This window comes from Anneissia japonica, unplaced genomic scaffold (assembly GCF_011630105.1).
Source record: "Anneissia japonica isolate Jap-2015-1 unplaced genomic scaffold, ASM1163010v1 scaffold466_len1169948_cov191, whole genome shotgun sequence".
Lineage (NCBI taxonomy): Eukaryota > Metazoa > Echinodermata > Crinoidea > Comatulida > Comatulidae > Anneissia > Anneissia japonica.
The window spans coordinates 720,762-738,759 of NW_022689540.1; the positions used below are offsets into that span (position 1 = coordinate 720,762).

At 32.7% G+C, this 17,998-nt stretch overlaps 1 protein-coding gene across 1 annotated transcript in view; it reads right to left on the reverse strand.

Annotated features, from left to right (window-relative positions):
* Positions 1 to 17,998, reverse strand: part of LOC117125272 (adenylate cyclase type 5-like) — a gene marked incomplete at its 5' end in the record, with an annotated part of 40,631 nt that overhangs the window by 5,077 nt on the left and 17,556 nt on the right. The window contains 8 exon segments of the mRNA XM_033271746.1: positions 28 to 203; positions 747 to 908; positions 3,511 to 3,627; positions 4,182 to 4,266; positions 9,835 to 9,932; positions 10,732 to 10,888; positions 14,285 to 14,451; positions 15,267 to 15,408. Of these exon segments, the coding sequence (XP_033127637.1) occupies positions 28 to 203; positions 747 to 908; positions 3,511 to 3,627; positions 4,182 to 4,266; positions 9,835 to 9,932; positions 10,732 to 10,888; positions 14,285 to 14,451; positions 15,267 to 15,408 (1,104 nt within the window).

Sequence of the window (17,998 nt, forward strand, 5' to 3'; positions counted from 1 at the left end):
TATATATATAAAATCTAATATAAATACCCCCGTTCAGCCTTCAGAATCAAATCATGGTTTTCGAATATGTTTGATGCCCAGGTCTGTACAATAACTACATATATACCAGAGATGCAAAGTAACCATAGCAGCTTTACTATGTTGCTAAGTTGTTGAAATACAGAACAGCACACCATCACTAAGACAACACAGAATGTGAAATACTGTGAATGAAAAAAATGGGAGCAAATTTAAAAAAAGTGTGTGATGATGAAGAAAGAGAAAGTTACTATTTATACCATGGGAAATTAAGTGCTATTTTTACTACTAACACAATTATAATATTACATTAATTAATAAAGAAGGTCATAGTAAGTAACCTCCTAACCAGTATGTTAGCCTATCAAATGATTCATTGTTTTCATAGTCAACAAATGTAAGAACTAATATTAAAAATAGAGGAAGTTCTTATAATAAAACACATCAAATGACAAAAATCAGAAAGCACATAGACAATCAAGGATAATTATAGAAATTTAGAATTTTAAATGTAGTTCCTCATGGTCCCAACAAAAACCCTAATACTGTATAATAAAATTAGTATAATTATTATACAATAACTTAGATTAAAATTATACAGGATTCACAATAGCAATGAATAAATGAATAAAATGTAAATTCCCACAAAATGGCTAGAACTCGATAGAAAACAGTAGACTAAATTCATTTGTAAAAACTGAGTTATTATATTATATATTTTTTTTTACCTGAGGAAAGTGACAAGCCTTCTTGGATGGGTTGCAAACTGCACTGGTCTGATCACCAAGCTCGACTCCCGAACTTACAACATGAGAGATATTAACCTTTGATGGTTCAATACCAATCATGTCTGCAAGGCACTCACTGAGAGACGTAGTATCAAAACCAAACTAAGATTGTGATGGGAAAAAAAATGACAATATATATAGTATGTGAAAAGATATGGAGAATTATTAAGAAAAAGGGAGGAAGTGCTTACTATAATGAGGGCTGTCAATTCAAAATCCGAAGGCATTTTTAAATATTATTTGTGGTGCATTCTTGTCTACAGGAGAATTATTTAATTATAATGAGGCTGACAAACCTTCTAAAGCTAAGAGGGAGAAGGGTACTTAAGCATGGTAAGCACATCTTAAACATGCAACTGACGGAGATCCACACAGAAGTAGCTATAAAATAATCCTTAAATTATTAACACTTTCAGTGATTCACTGATGTCCTACAGCATACAATGTAAAACAGACAAATCAATCCTCATTCAATTGTTTATATGCTATTGGGCATTTCAGAGACTTGTTTGTGCAACTGCATATTCATCTTAAGGTGTAAAGCGTATTAAACTTGCCACGTCTATAGAAATTCTGCACAGGCAGGAACACGCATCACCATAATAGGGTTGTTATTTGTAATTATTCTAATGCCACTTTCGGTTGGCTAATGGGCATATTCATTTCAATAGAAACTACAGCGGAAAGAACGTTTACTACTTTCCATCTTACATTTAAGCCGGCTGAAATTGCTCACATAAATTTTGCCTTTGTGCATGAGGTCGTTAAGAAAATTTGAAGACTAACCGGAGAAACGTGGTCATTGCACAAAACTGTTAAAATAATTAATTACCAACGGTAAAATGTGACTTAAAGGACTTTACAGTAACAAAGTAAATGTCAAATAATTTCATCTGAAATTGATTGGCCTGAAGACTGGCATGATTTGAACATGAAAACTAATCCTGTTCACATATTTCTATAAAACTTATTAATCTACAGTACTTTGATTTACGAAAACCTGAAGAAAGGCCTACTCAGGTTTCTCTCTGTTAAAATATTACATATTGAAGAGTTTTACCTTAATGATGTCCTAAATTCTAAAGGTCACAAGAATTATCACACAATGTTAAGGAAATATGAATGATTACTGTATTTACTTATTCATTCCCTGCAAGTGATATTAATTAATATTCTTATTAACTGCTGCTCTCTTTTATTTAAATGTACCAATAAAATTTACAATTGTAAGGGAAACACTAATGATGTTTCATCTTATTACTTTTTTCAAATATTAATTAATATACAAATATTCATCAGTTATTACTCATATTCATTGTTTAAATTTCCAATATAATGATTAAGAGAAATGGTACAGAGTGTTTACTTAATTACTCCCTACAAGTGGTATTAACAAATAATGTCCAAATACTATACTGTATTCACCAAGTGCTCCTATTAAACACACACTTGAGTTCAATATATTCTCATATATACCTCACTACAACAAGGTTTCAATATTTAGCTAAATATATAATGCATTAGAAAACACAAAAGGATGGTTACAATTCTGCAAGTAAGTATCACAGTTAAGATTAATCTATCTACACATAAATGTGTTGTTAGAAATGCATTGTCGATCGGTTGTCTTTAATGTATCTATGATTTTGTCGCTGGGGCAGATGCACATTGAGGTCCATATTCTCAAACTTTTCTCACCTCATCCCCAATGATGGTGGGATTGAGGTGGTGTGCATTCTCACGCACCTCCAACTGCCAAATCCTGCATCCGCACCACGCTGGGGAATCAGGTCTTTAACAATACGACAGATTAAACCATTTCATTTTTGCTAACATATACTTTTTACTGTAAATTTTAATGAAATTGACTAACAGCCATGCAATGCAAATAATATAGTAATGGTAGTATCTACATACCTGTAGTTACCAACTATCTCACAAAGTGCAGGACGGTCCTGCATTTCAAAGTAATTTTGGATAAAACACGCATTTTGCAGAAACACATGCATGACCATATGTTTGTCACATATTTTGTAAAACTCTATGCGTGATAACGAATTATCACGGACAAGGGGAAATTGATTTAAAATTAGAAGAAATTGGTTTTATTAAAAGTATAAAAACAGTCATGCTATAACTTGGAGTCATTAGAAAATTAAACATAGCCCTACATTGACACTCAACTTGTAAGTGGCTTTGTTAATATTAAAAATATTTGTACCTGGTATTGTCAACAAACACTCCCTGAAATTGTTTTAAAACAGCTTAAAAATGCTCAGATCGTGGGAAAGCAAGGGGCCCTTCACCACTGTATCCTGGCAGGGCCCTGGCGGCGCAGCACCCCCCAATCTTAGCCAACTGGAGTAGACACTCGCGTATTTCAAATCACTCAGTTTGGTAACTATGTATCTATATGTCTGCTTTGGTGAGAATTTATCTTCTCTTATTAAAAATTCCTGTCCTGTCCTGTTGTATGCCCATATATAGTCATGATGTGCCTATTTATGGTTTTGATGTGATGTCATCATGACCATATTTTGGCATTTCACCTGTTTTTATCAAATAAAATTTGATAGACTGGACAGAGCATAACAGATTCTTTAAGTTTGTCTGACAGGACAGTATAATGATCTTTAAAGCTCAACTCCAAAATGACGATGACTTATTATAAAACCATTAAACATTCTGCAAAGGTTGTACATACTATTGATGTGAAGCTTGTCAAGTAGACCACAGTAAGAATGACCAGTGCCACCAAACTACTGGTAAAGCGACTTTGCAGGATTAGTCTTGAAACCAGAACACATTTCTTGGGCTTTGACTACAAAAAGAAAACAAAAACACATTGTACATTGATTATTTTCATTTAATATAATTTATAGTTTTTCTAGAATCTGTTTATTTGAAAATAACAAATTTTGCAAATTAAATTTAATGAAGTGCACAAAAAAAATCAGAAATTATCAAAATTCACAGCGCGGACAGGGGTGGCGCCAGGGCCCTCCTCCGTCGAGGAGATAAACCAGAAATTGTTGGGCAGAAACAAACAATCATGTATTTTCTACATAATTAGACTCTAAAATCGAAAATCCAAAATTGAAACCTCTAAATTGTCAAAATTTTCGGGAAGCCCCCTGGACCATGTTTAAGACATTTTAAGTGGCACTTGGCCACGCCCACTGTGCTCTCGTCGGTGATTTCCTAGCCTAGCGCCACCCCTGAGTGGGCCCAACCTCGGCAAAAATTAATGCATCAATAGCCGCACCAAACTCTTGTACTGGAGAGGTCGATTCATTTCAATTCTACAAAGTAGTTAATTATTAATGATTTTGGGAATAATTTAACAAATGCAAAGATAAATTTAGAGATAATTACCATGAATTCTGATGATGTGATCAACACCATAAAAACAGGTGCTAGTAACAAAACAGCCAGGAACACACCAAGCATCAACCCAGTACTGTAACGAGAATAATGTACATACAAAAATGAAAAAGAAATGCAAGATAATATTAATTATAATATTACTAATTACGAAAGTATATTATTGATGATAATCTTGATAATAATAAGGCAAGACATTTTCATACCTTGTTTCGCCAACTTATTTGTTTAAGATTGTCAGAAGAGAGCAGAAACAAAATAAAAATAAAATTGTGTTTTATTATTTAACAACTGGTTTTGCCAAAAACATCCAGATGGGGGAGAAAATAAAAATAAAATTTCATTCCTAAATGTAAACAGTGTAGTAATGGTTAAATGCTTTAAATTTATATAATTAGGAAGAAATATATGTGGTGTTTCAGAGATAATGGCCAAACATGCTGGAATGTCAACATTTTTTAAATCTATTTTATTGCACTAAACTAGCCTTTATATATCTATACATCTTCCCACTTTTCAATGTTCAAACAACAATTTTTAACGATTTGGTGATGGTTTCTGCCTGAGGAATGCCCGAAATTGTAAACATTAAAGGCTGATTTCTCAAATATTGTTCTTTAAAAACCTGTATGTTTGAACACTTGTAACTTGATAAGGAAATGACGGATTTAAATGATTCTGTGAGCATTTTATAGCTCTTATTCTACTGTTTAACTATGTAGTAATAACTAAACATTGATTTTCGCGACCAGTGACTGGTTTTGCTTGTCTTTACCACAATTGATAATAAAGAAGTGAAAACATGCAAATGAATTTGCGAGAGATGTGTTATTTTCTGGGAGATTCTTGCTTGCTTTTTATGGTGGTGGGTCGACCTAATTGGACAAAAATAAAATTTTATTTTTAATTGAAATCATCATTATTGGTGGTCGGCGGGTTGCGCTAAACAAGGTATAAAAAGTCTTGCCTAATGATGACTGCCTTGAAGGTAAGCATACACCTAGGGTTCAACTAACAAATAAAATGCTACAGGAGCCAATGCTTAAATTGAACAGAATAATAATAAAGTGATCGTAAAAAAAATCATTACTACAGTAATGGCATCAAAGAAATTATTTGAATGATTACTTTTTCATTTCAATTTTTCTTAAACAATTATATCATTTCTATTGAACTTTTGCCCCACTTCTTCAGATTTTACTCTCTAATTGCTTCTGTCATTCATCAGAATTGCGTCAACAATAAGTGAATACTTTTTTGAGCTCTAATAGAAGAATTAATCTTTAGCACATGACAGCAATCCCAAATAATTTGTTGTTTAATTTAGAAAAAATAACAGAGAGAAATAATAGAGAGTAGAAATATCTTTGGTCAGTGGCATTTTTCTTCAAAATATTATATTCTTTTTTACATCGAACAGAATACACCACAATTATATTTTTGTATTAAATTGAACTTAAGGAAAAACAGTAACTACATTTTATATACTTGATAATACCATCCAATAAATGTAAGCTATTGTTTATGGTTTAATTCAATAATTCGAGTATCAATGTCTTTATTTAAGATGTATTTTAATGTTTTGTTACGTTTTACTCATAATGAACCTGTTTTTTTGTATGTCACAGTTGCAAAATCTATTCCGTTATTATACTGTAGCCAGGAAATGTACATTTTACCGTCTAATTTTCCATTAAAGGCTATGAACTAAGTTTTTAACCTTAACACATATAAATATTTCCATATTAGTAAAATCTCATCTACACTTCTATACATTATATAATCTGCTTATAATTCTTTTAAGCAGAGTGCTCTCCAGTTTCTCCCTTTCATCCTCTTTTCACACTTAATGCTTATTAGTGTTTCCTACTTATCAGTTTTTCTCTGAAAATGTTTCATCCTCTTAATATAAATCCTTTCATTTTCATTAACAACCACTGGCCATATTAAAATCTGAGATTTTGTGCTTACAGAACATACTTCTCAGAAGATGGAGAATGAGAACACAGGTAGACGAGCAAGTAAAACGAATACACAAAACTATTGATTGTTGGCTAAAGTAGCAGTTAGTGTAATACATCATTGTCTGACCACAGCATCATCTTGACAGGCGAAATAATCAGTCGTTGCTATTAATAGGCACAAGTAACATCGATTAAATCCTCCCTAATTTAACAATGCTGGAGACTTTACCTATAAATTGATAAATGCATAGTAAACTTTTCACCTTTTTTTTAACAGTCCTCTGTGACTTCAATTCATTGTGATACAGTAGATTTGTTGCATTGTAGGAGTTAGAGTGGATTTTGTGAGTCGTTAAAACATACTAAAAGCTAGAGTAGATTTTAGTGACTTTAGGATTGGACATTATTTGTTTAGAATGTGGGACGCATCATACTTTATAATGCACTTTGGTTAATACCAACAAATGTACTATAGTCAATACCAACATTACTTAATATAATACACTAATGGTCAACACCAACATACTGCATTACTTTAATATAGTGTACTATTATAGTATAATATAATAGTCAATACCAATATATTACTTAATATAATGCACTGTGGTCAATTTTTGCATAGTACTTAACATAATGCAGTGAGCCTCAAAATAGTACTTTAATATAGTGTATTGTGGTCACTAACAATATACTGTAATATAGTGTATTGTGGTCACCAACAATATACTGTAAAAAAAAAAGGGCTGATGGCTAAACTGAAAATTTAATGAATGAATAGACAATAATTGTATTGTGATTGCAAAGTTCTATTATAATGGAAATACTATGTTTATTTTCATTCCTGACATCTTCAAAGCTAATGACAATAAGCAACCTAGTTGTACAAACATCAGCATTACTGTTATCATCAAGTTTCTGACGCATTATAATGTGCTACAATTCACCTTCACATCACTGCCTGTGGCTCTGTTTATATTACTACATGCTGTTTATGTGTGTGCACTGGCGTTATGACACGTCTTCTATTGCCTACGGGTCAATTGACCCAACGTTTTCATTTATAAAGTGCAATCATGAAACCACGTTTTATGGCAAATAATATTGCAAAATGCGTAAATGTTGTTTTCTTGTTTTAATTTTGTTCTCAGCAGAGATTAGGCCTTAGCTAGAGATATTCAATCATTAAATTATGCAAATGTTTTCTTTGATTATGAACCAACCAGTTTTTTTTCTTTCTGTTTGATTATCAATATCAAAGACATTATTTATATTTTACTCTTGTTTGGAAGAGAAAAAGGCCACAAAACAAACAAGTCCAATCACAAATGAGGCTGATTATGACCAAAATGGCGCTGAAATATAGCTTAACAAAATACAGCCAAGCTTTTGTTTATCGACAACTTTTATAAATATATGCACAGATCCATTCAGCGTGTGTCGGTGCAAAGGAAAGCTATTAAATTATCATCCGCTGTTTTATGAGAAGTCAAAATCTTGCTTACAGCAACAAGCAGGCACCACCAACCTACCACTTTCGGTAAACTTATCGAGTAGTATTTTGTCTAGTTCGGTATTGTAATCGCACATAATGCCGGTCGTTTATACAAACAAATTAGAAATACTGTGTTGCTCAATCGGTGTTAATGGTGTTGTACAAATGAAGCCTACGAGCAGTAGACACATTATAATGTGCTACAATTTACGTTCACATACTGACTATGTTAGAATCTTAGACACATACAGTGATAATATAAAAAAATTCTCCATTACGCATACTTCTGATTAACTCTATGTTCAAATGATGAAGCTAGCTAACAAACTAACGAAATCTTGCATTTCAATAAATAATGTTGTTAGTCAACGAGAGGTACTACCTGTAACTTATTTTATCAATATCGGACTACAGTAATGTGGTTCCTATTTTTGTTCATCAAATTTATTTTGTTAATTTTAAAGAAGGCAAAGATACAGTATGTATTATTACTATTAAAAGCATTGCTGGAATGTTCCAAAAAACAATAAGGGGCAAGGGTTTATCCAGCGAGCCATCCGGCCATCTTTTGGACAGCCAACAATTATTTAAGATGGCCACTTTCACTATGACAGCTTGGACAGCTTGGCCTACTCAGCTCCGCCTAGCCTCTTTTAAGCCTGGCCTACTTTTAACAAATTCTCTATAATCTTAGAATCTATCGAATGTTGCATCAAACTAAAGCTAAATCATATTTACGTCTGATAAAACTTGAGTGGAGTTGAATAGCTTGGTGGTTAAGATGCTTGCCTTCCAATCCCAGGGTCCTGGGTTCAATTCCTGCCAGTTGCAGGATTTTTTTCTCACGACATAAACAACTCCACTCCCTAAATCCCATATTGAGTTTGTGTAAAGCATCGTGTGTGTATGGGCTTGCATAAGGGATTTTCACCTACAAGTAGGACAGTGATATATATTCGCTATTGGCAATCCTTGGCACATGTATTGTGTGCCTAAAGAAAGAATAATAATAATACAACAACCTTTATTGATTGAATTTATGTTGTTTTCATCCAACATTCGGTGGGGATTCCCAAAAAGGTATGGCTAAACCATTGTCTATCCAGTGAAAATGTCATTTACAACACATGTATGTCGTGTTAAAAACATATATTCAGGCTCCGCTAGAAAATGGACGGTTCTAAGTCGCCCACAAAGCATGCACATGGCTTATGCAAATATAGTACTTGAGATTCGGTTACCCGAGATATTGTTCTTGTTCGTAATTATAATTAATTCATAAAATACCGTAAAGTAGAATTGTTGTTAACATCACAAGTTAAATTTTAATAGTCAACAAAATAAAGTATGCCTGGGCCTACATACTGTATCTCTCAATTTGGAGGACCTAGAGTAGAGTTTACACTAGACTAGGGTGAAAGATGAAGATGCTTCTGCATAGCCTAGAAAAATAATGTGAGTAAACAACCATACCCGTCTATCTATAACAGTCTATGTCTATAACTGAAATAACTTTGTGATAGCTAATTCAACAATATTCCTTTGAAGACAAAATTCCAACATTTGAACACCTTTAAATGGTACTGGAACTGCAGGCCCATAGTGTGACTTAATTTGTGGAAGGTTCGTTTCAGTGGAAAGTGGACCCTTTGGCTTGTATGATCTCCGATATTCTGGAAAACATTGTGAATATTATCTACGAATATCAATTTTCATTTTTAAATGCGGATCTTCTCCAGTTTTTGGGAGGTTCGTTGTAACCCCCTTAAACCCGCCCCAAGCTATGGGCCTGTACTGGGTATTTATATTGCGCCTTTCCCTTGCAGTTATGAAGCACAAGCTAAGTCTCAACTATTAGGAAAACAGTGGCAGGCATAAAATTGCTCATCATTCAGGGACCCCACGTATTAGTACAGTCTCGCAAACAAACAAACAAATAATACAGATTAAAACAACTAAACAAAACAAGGAAAATGATTCTATGCAATGTATAGTAGGCAATCAATATATAGAGAACACAGGATATTTTCATTTCAAAATGCATGAAAAGATAAATTCTCGCTCAATTTTAATTTCACCAGCTGATTCCCCTACTAAATCAAATTTAATGAATCATCTTGTTGAATTAAACCAACAAAAATTGTTTTAATTAATTAGAAAGTTGAGATTTATATTTAATAATACTTACTACGGAAAGATTGGAATCTGACTGAAGCAAATAAGCAGGAGGATGAGGTAAGTACATCCTATATAAGCACTGTACATACTGTCAATCTCTTTAGAATACTACAAAAATATAAATAAAAAAAAGATAGATATAAGTGGAGACGATTAAAAGTATTTCTATGCAGACATAAAAAACATAACATTTAAAAAAAGTCAATTTCAGCTAATGAATATGACTACAAAGTAAATAGAAGTCTTGTGTTAATTAAGACTAACATCATGACATTGTTAATAAGGCAGAGAGAAGGATAAAAAAAACCATAGATTATATGGGAGTTAGCATGGAAGGAATAGAGCATGATGAAAATCACAGAATAAAAACAAATGAATGAATGATTAAAATGAATGAAAAAGAATTCGTTAAAACTACATACATACACCGAGTTAAAAAAACATATCATAAACATAATAGTATAATTATATTATAACATTTTAATGCCGATTTTGTCAAAATTCAATTAAGCATTGTGCTGCTGTGTTTTAATTGTATTTTTAATAAATATATAAAAAAAATATAAGTGTATAATAGAAAATTTCTATGTGAATGTACACATACATACTTTGTCTATTATGATAATCTATGTTAATAGTTTCCAAATATGCTATAGCATATCCATTAGTAAAAACATACACAGGAGACATATGTAGGGCAATGAAATGGATTGGAGATGACATGGACCACTTATATAATGGTACATTAGAAGCAGATAGCTCAACTATTTTGAAGGGTGTTCTAGTGAAAAACAAAGTATTCATAAATATGCATCTTGAATATAACATACACATTGGCAGTAAAATCTAGCTGGGGGAGCGCCAAAAATGGTAATCAAACTAAATCATATTCAGATTACTACTGTACCTTCACTTCTAATTCAGGTTTGCGGAATGTTAATGTGAATCTTTTGACATGGTCAGAACGCAACCTGTCAATGCTTCTTGCATCAATAGCGCGTCCTAAAAACTCATCTGCTTCATCTTCAGGGTTGCTCTTTGTCTGTTGCTCTTCAAGTCCGAGTCTACCGATTCAAAATGAGTTTTTCAACGATGCTTAATTCCAATGTATCAGTTATTAAGAGTACTTTTTAAATCACGTACAATGTGCAAGTAATTGTTCTACTTATTTTGCATTAATGCTAGAAGAATGGCAATTTACTTAAAGCATGACAATGTCCAGGTATGAGTTAATATGAGTTCTTCATATAGACAGCAGTATACTACACTACAATGAAATAATATTCATGATTCCTTTTTAAAATTTCATTACATCATATCCTTGAAATTTTTTTTCTCAATCTGCATTCAATGGAATGAAAAATGTGAGGTCTCACCCCGAAATGAGATGCATCGTTGGAGAAATCATATTGAGATATTCACCAAAACAGGCCAAAATCAATATTTTTACAAAATTTTGATTTTAATGTTTTTTAATAACTTGATACTTATATTTTATGATTGTATACTTTGTAAGTGAATTTTCTTGCTAAAACAGTGTTTTCTGCACATATTCTGTAAGTCTAGTCATATTATTTGTGCAGGTTAGTTTATCTTTGAGGTCAATTTTCTCAAAACGTGGTTCTTATACACCTAAACTTTAAATGCTCACATCTCTGGATTTACTTATAGTAGGGAAGGCCATTCAAAGACCAAATGAAAGCTTATAATGTGATCTACCCAAATATAATATAAACTCAATTTTTGAATTTCTAACCATGAGACTCATTTTGTGGTGAGACCTCACAAATATTATGTTTCAAAGAAAAACTAATCAAATTTGGAGTTTGTTTAAAAAATGGGTTTATTAATAATACAATCTTAAAAACACACACAAAAAATTGAATTTAAAAATTCTTTTTTTTTAAATGGTACATATTAAAGCAGAAAATGTTTAACTTATCAATATCATATCAATTACCAAGTGCAAGATGAAACAACTTTATAATCAGTAAAATGATGAATTTGACATTCCACTTTACATTCTAACACATTCTTTTAATAGTAGACAATTCATTAATCAGGAAATGTCCTTAATATATCTTTTAAATATCATAATTTTTCCCTGGTAAGAACAATTCTGTGATAACCTGGGCCTTTTGTGGGTTAACTACAGGTGAATTGTATGGACAGCATCTGCTAGTAACTGGGGTTAATGATTGCTACAAATTTATCTTCCATCATCACTATACCCATTATTTAGATTTTGATTTTAAATGTTAAAAAGGCTACTGGGAGATATTTATCAAACAAGGACAATATATAACTGTGAATTGTACCTTGATTACAAAGAATAAACCGAGCTAATGAGGCTAACAAACTTTAGCGAAAGTTGACTGTGAGGGCAAAAGGTACAACAAATCAGTAGGGAAACACATTTAAGGTTTCAATTTCATGATAAATTAGTGTAGAAATCAGTTTTTTTCCCACAAGAATGACAGGATATAGGTAAGAGGTATGTCACATGTAGGATTTATATGCGACATTTGGTAAGATTGTTTTATATGTCAGATTAAGGGATCTTAACTTATAAAATAGTAATAATGAAAATGATATAAGTACCGATGAAGAGTAATTATTTATCTTCACTTGATTGAAGAGACAAAATCAGTCTGGATAAGGTTTGAGAAATACAATAATTTTGCAGTCATTCTTACTAAATTTGAACTATGATGAATATGATAATGATGATAACGGTGATGATGATAATAATCATGATGATGATGACAATAATGATGATGATATCCATAGTGGTTGCATTGGGATAATGCAGTGACATGGATTAGGAAGATGGATAGTACAGCACAGGATTCTCCATCAATTATCTTTAACCCCTTTCACACAGAGCTGCAATATGGTATTAATACCGTTTTTCGCGAATGCCAGCATTCTATGTAAAAGGGTAAATACGCCTAACGCCGGCTTGGGTTAGGCCTCCTCGGGACCAAGTCAAAATACCGCATTAATAAAGTAGCGGTTCATTGCCGTCTTATGCACAGAAGCATAACAAATCAGAGGTCAAAGTGTAAAACATTTTTGATGAACGCGCGAAGAGTTGTTTTAAGATCGGTGTTGCAAATGTAGTCTGCGTTGATGGTCGAGGAAATCTTCGTTATATATTAATTATACCTGAATTGCGGTTTTAAAAATATCCTGGTTTTAATTAAATCCTGTTGAACATGGCATCAAAAACATTCTATTTGTTAAATTTACATGTAATAAACATAACAAAAACAAAAAAAAAAAACAGTTGGAAAGCAGCAGTTGCATAATTTGTTCTCTTGCCCTATTGGATTAATGAAGTAAACAAAAAATTGCGCCCTCTTTGTTCCTTTTGCAGCTGGGACCCCTTTCAGACAGGATACGGTATTAAAGTCAGGCTCCGGAGGAAAAAAAATTTTTGATATGTTGTAGAACTGATTTTTCTAAGACAGAAAAAAGTTGTTTGACGAAAAACTGGGAAACGGTGAATGAGATACAGATTTTTTAATATTTCAAAACTGGGGGAAAAAGGGGCGTAACTGCCCATTTTACATCTTATTCCCCCAGTTTTTTTTTCCCTACGGAGCCTGGCTTTAATGCCAGATTTTTACCAATTGTGTAAAAGGGTCTACACCGGAAATAGCGCCAGCGTGATTACGGTATAATTGCGGTATTTTCTGTCTGAAAGGGTCCTTAGTCTCTAATAGACCTTCGCAATTAACTTAATAAGGTTTGTTAATGCATTTCACTGAAAAACAGTTTGTATAGTAGTCATTAACTTAGCATAGACTCATCTATGGTAAACACTGCCAAGGAATTAGCTACAACAACAGATGGTGCAATGACTATTTGACTGAGCAGGAATAATTAATGAATGAGGTATTTATTTTTTAAAAAGAGCATTTGATGGAATATTTAAATGCAAATTTTGAATATGATGTATATTTGTGGAAATAATTAAGAAAAGGTGATGGTTGTGGTGGTAAAGCAGATCTCATAAGGACCCCAAAACGTATTATTTTATAGGAGGTGTAGAAATAAAGTGAAGTATGTCAATGAGTGAAATGTCAGGGATAATTCAAGAAAAGAGTGTATTTGAAGGAAAATTTAAAGAAGTAAATAAAACATACAAAAAATTACATGAGAAAATATTTAAGAAATTTGAGTGGCAAATATACAAAAAACATTTTATATTGTATTTGAGGGCTTACTTGAGGAAATATACCAACAGGACAATGGGCTTAGCTAGATTCAAAACAAATATGTTATTTCTCCAGCATTATTACATTATTATGCTGGGGAGGGGTCAGATGCACTTCCTGCAATATCAGCAAATTAATTCCACTAAGTAGGTTAGAACAATAAAAATGACCATTAAACTTTCATTGGAATAGGGATTTAGTTCCAGCTATCAGCCTATGCCCCTGAGTAAAACTCACTTTTGATGTATGTTTTTTTCTCTATCCTCTCCATGGCCCAGCAATCGTGTTTCCTTGCTTGATGGCGGTAGGAATATGAAAGGCCTGTCTGAATTCCATGCACCAAGCTGCGACGATGCTGGATCGGGTCCCGGCTTCTGCTTTCCAGAATTTACACTGTTTAATGACTAGAAAGAGCAGAAACATATTTTACTTTAAATTGATGAGAATCCAACAAGCTCAGGAAAAGAGGTATCAGTAATGTTAATCTTTTGACTACAATGTTTGTTAGCCAAGGGGTCCACTGATAGCATGAAAATTCCATAATAGTAATATACTTTCACTTCAGAGAGACTAAGAGAGGGCATGGTTGATTTGTTATGTGTCTTTTAGGGCATTATTAGAAATATCTTCAGGGAAACTGATCTTGATTATATCATGTGAGTGTAAATATATAGAAATGTTTTGCCCAAACAGACTGATTGACTTTATTAAGAACTCATACAAAAATACAGCAACACAATACAACACAATAACATAGAATTCCTAAGATAACACAACAAAATTGGTACATCCCAAATACTTGAGGCAAAATCCTGCAAATAATTCAGGTAGAAATCGAACTCATGACTTTCAGATAACTTATCTAGTATCCTAATCAATAAATGGCCGAGCTTGTGCTTGGTGGCTAGGGTTGAGTTTGATTCCCAAATAGCAGCGTATTCTGCAATATTTCTAAACATGTCCTGTGTCAGGGAATTCAATAGGAATGACATTTTGCCAATCTATATTATTGTAATCAATAATCAATATGTCCCCTAATACCTAATACAGACAGAATTGAGCACTTTATTATCTTCACCTGCAACATATTTACATGCTCCTACAAGACAGTAGTTACAGGATTGGCTGCATAATGTGACAACAGTATTCTGTGTATGAGATTTCAAGGAAAATTAATCTTATTAATAACTCTATCATTTCTACAGATGCGGATATTTACCACTCTTGGATGTTTGGGTTTGATTAGCCACGTGTTGATGTTGTGGTCTCGCAGGTAGCTGTTCCGCTCCATCCCGTGACCTGGTTCTACCTCATAATCTCCATTTAGGTATTCTTTGGTTTTGTTTGTGATGTGGACACGACTAAAGAAAAAGCAAACATCAGCTGAGATAGTTAATCAGTACTTTGATAATTAACTGGCACACAAAGATAGATACCTGTTATACTGGATAATCTAGACATGAATAATAACAAGGAATATCACAATCTGTCTGCATATGTATATTCCATGGAGGAAGGTTTCATACACTACAATTTAAAACTTATTTTCATTGGGTGCTGACACTCCTGTGTAATAATATACTAATCAAAATTAATTCCCCCCCCCCCCATAAAGTCATTTCATTTCTTTCTTATCCAATGGTGACATACATATATGCGGCTGTAACTGATAAATATTTTTTATTTAATGAGTTAGTAGTTCTAAGATGATTTAGAAAATTGCTGCAGGAATATTCTGTAGAAATCCTACAGCAATCCCATGATATATTTTGCAAGATGCTATTATAAACCCCTGTAGGATTCTATAATATACAGTAATCGTACGGGATCCACTTTATTAAAGCTATAGAATTCCATATGAAATCCTGCAAGACAATTAAAGCCTGCTTGCTTTAAAATCGATACATTGACGCTATAGGGTTTTCAGTGCAATCTTTGTACTTCGTACAGTAACAGTCCCCGACGTAATTGTGAAGGCTCCCCGATTTGACCGACCAATCAGTATCACCAAAAGCTCTCGGCGATGGCATGTAGCGCTCGGATAGAAACCAAGCTCTAATATATGCAAGGTTGTTGAATGGCATAGTGTCAAGACAAAGTATAGATGATGTGATTGGTTGATAAAATTTTAGTGAAAACTGACTAAGAATATCATAATCAAGCAGCAATTTACTTTATGTTTTAATTATGCTAATGGATCCCTATAGATATTTACATAGATGAGTATTTTTTTTAATGAAGATTCAACCGTCTTATATTCACTTACAAACTCACTAAGCACTTAATTACAAGAGTTCTACATTAAAATGTAATGCAATATCAAGAAAGCAAATGCTGAATTATAAAAAATATCTTAACAATGTTCAAACTTTATAAAAACCATATTTTGGTGATAACTGTTGGGTGCAATTCAAATGAATCTACTGCATCATAAGATAAGATGCATTATGAAAATGTGTCAAAAAATATTTTATCTCAATATTATCTCATGATTAGTTCCAAGTAATTTCACTATTACTTTACTTGCAAGTTAAGAGTAATTTACTTGTACTCTTTTTAGAAAAAAGCACAATAGATTTATATGGAATTAGAACAAACCAATCTTATAAAACCAGCTGGCAACTTACTTTTAGGTAAAATGGATATTATATTAAATTAATTAAGTGAAGCCAGTAAGAACAAGATGATAAAATAGATTTTAGCACACAGCGTCACTAATAGGCTCTCAAGTCTCAATTAGGATGCTATCATCGGATTGAACATTCTTACTTAATCCATATTGATTATTTTGAGTACTAATCGCCAACGACCGTGCAATCTTGCAGTCGGCCTCACTCTAAACTTTGGCAATGTAATCATGAAGCCTTTATAGTTACTGTAATTTGAGAAACCATCGGCAAACAAGAAACGAGGCACTCAAAGCAGACATACGTTCATGATTACATGCAGTGCTCTCTGTGATCTGCAATGCATTTTCTATTTTAAGCAATACCATCGTAGCCATGGTAGCATCCATTTAGCGTATTGTTTACACATTTTGCAACAATCTGGTGCTTTCTTGGTTATTAAAGGTTATTCATTTTTTTTCTAATATAAATGTTCTATGATAACAAAAAATCATTTCAGTCTTTCGTTAAACATTTTGTTGCTTCTTTAAAATAATAATACTATGCAGTTTTTTTTATTTTTTTATCGAAGTTACCGTACTAAAATAATATCTTTGCAGTACGAACCTATAATTATATGATTAATGTTCTACTCTAGTAGAATTGCATTAATTAGAATTATTTTTTCTAACCTGGTTTAGGATCATGCAATAACATATTTTGATGATAATTATGTGTTGCAGTTCCACATTTACAGTGGAATTAAGGGGTGTTTATGTGAGTATACATAAACAATCATATTCTTTCACCATCAATACACATTGAGGCCCTTCTTTTAGGTAAAATGATCTATCTTAAATATTCTTTTTATTTGAGTTGGGACTATTATGTGTTTGATTAACTTAGAAGTCAAAGGAGGACAAACACAATTTCTCACCCTCAAAAATGTGTGCGAAGTGTGCAAGATTTTTTTTTTTTCGAGTTGAGGGCTTGTGATATATATGGCCACACACATTTTTTAAAAACTAAATATAAGCATTTTCATTTAATATGGCTTTATTTATTACAAACATATTCTTTCACCATCATTACACATTGAGGCCCTTCTTTTAGGTAAAACAATCTATCTTAAATTTTCTTTCTTGAGTTTGGGACTATTATGTGTTTAAATAAGTTAGAAGGCAAAGGAGGGCAAGCACAAGTTCCAACTCCGAAAAATGTTCGCAAAGCGCGCAAAAAACTTTTGTGTTTTTAAATTTAATTTCGTCGGAATTGATCAAAACTCCCTAAAATGTGCAATTTTTTAAGGAAATTGGACTACCTTAACAGGAAATGCCCCCCCCCC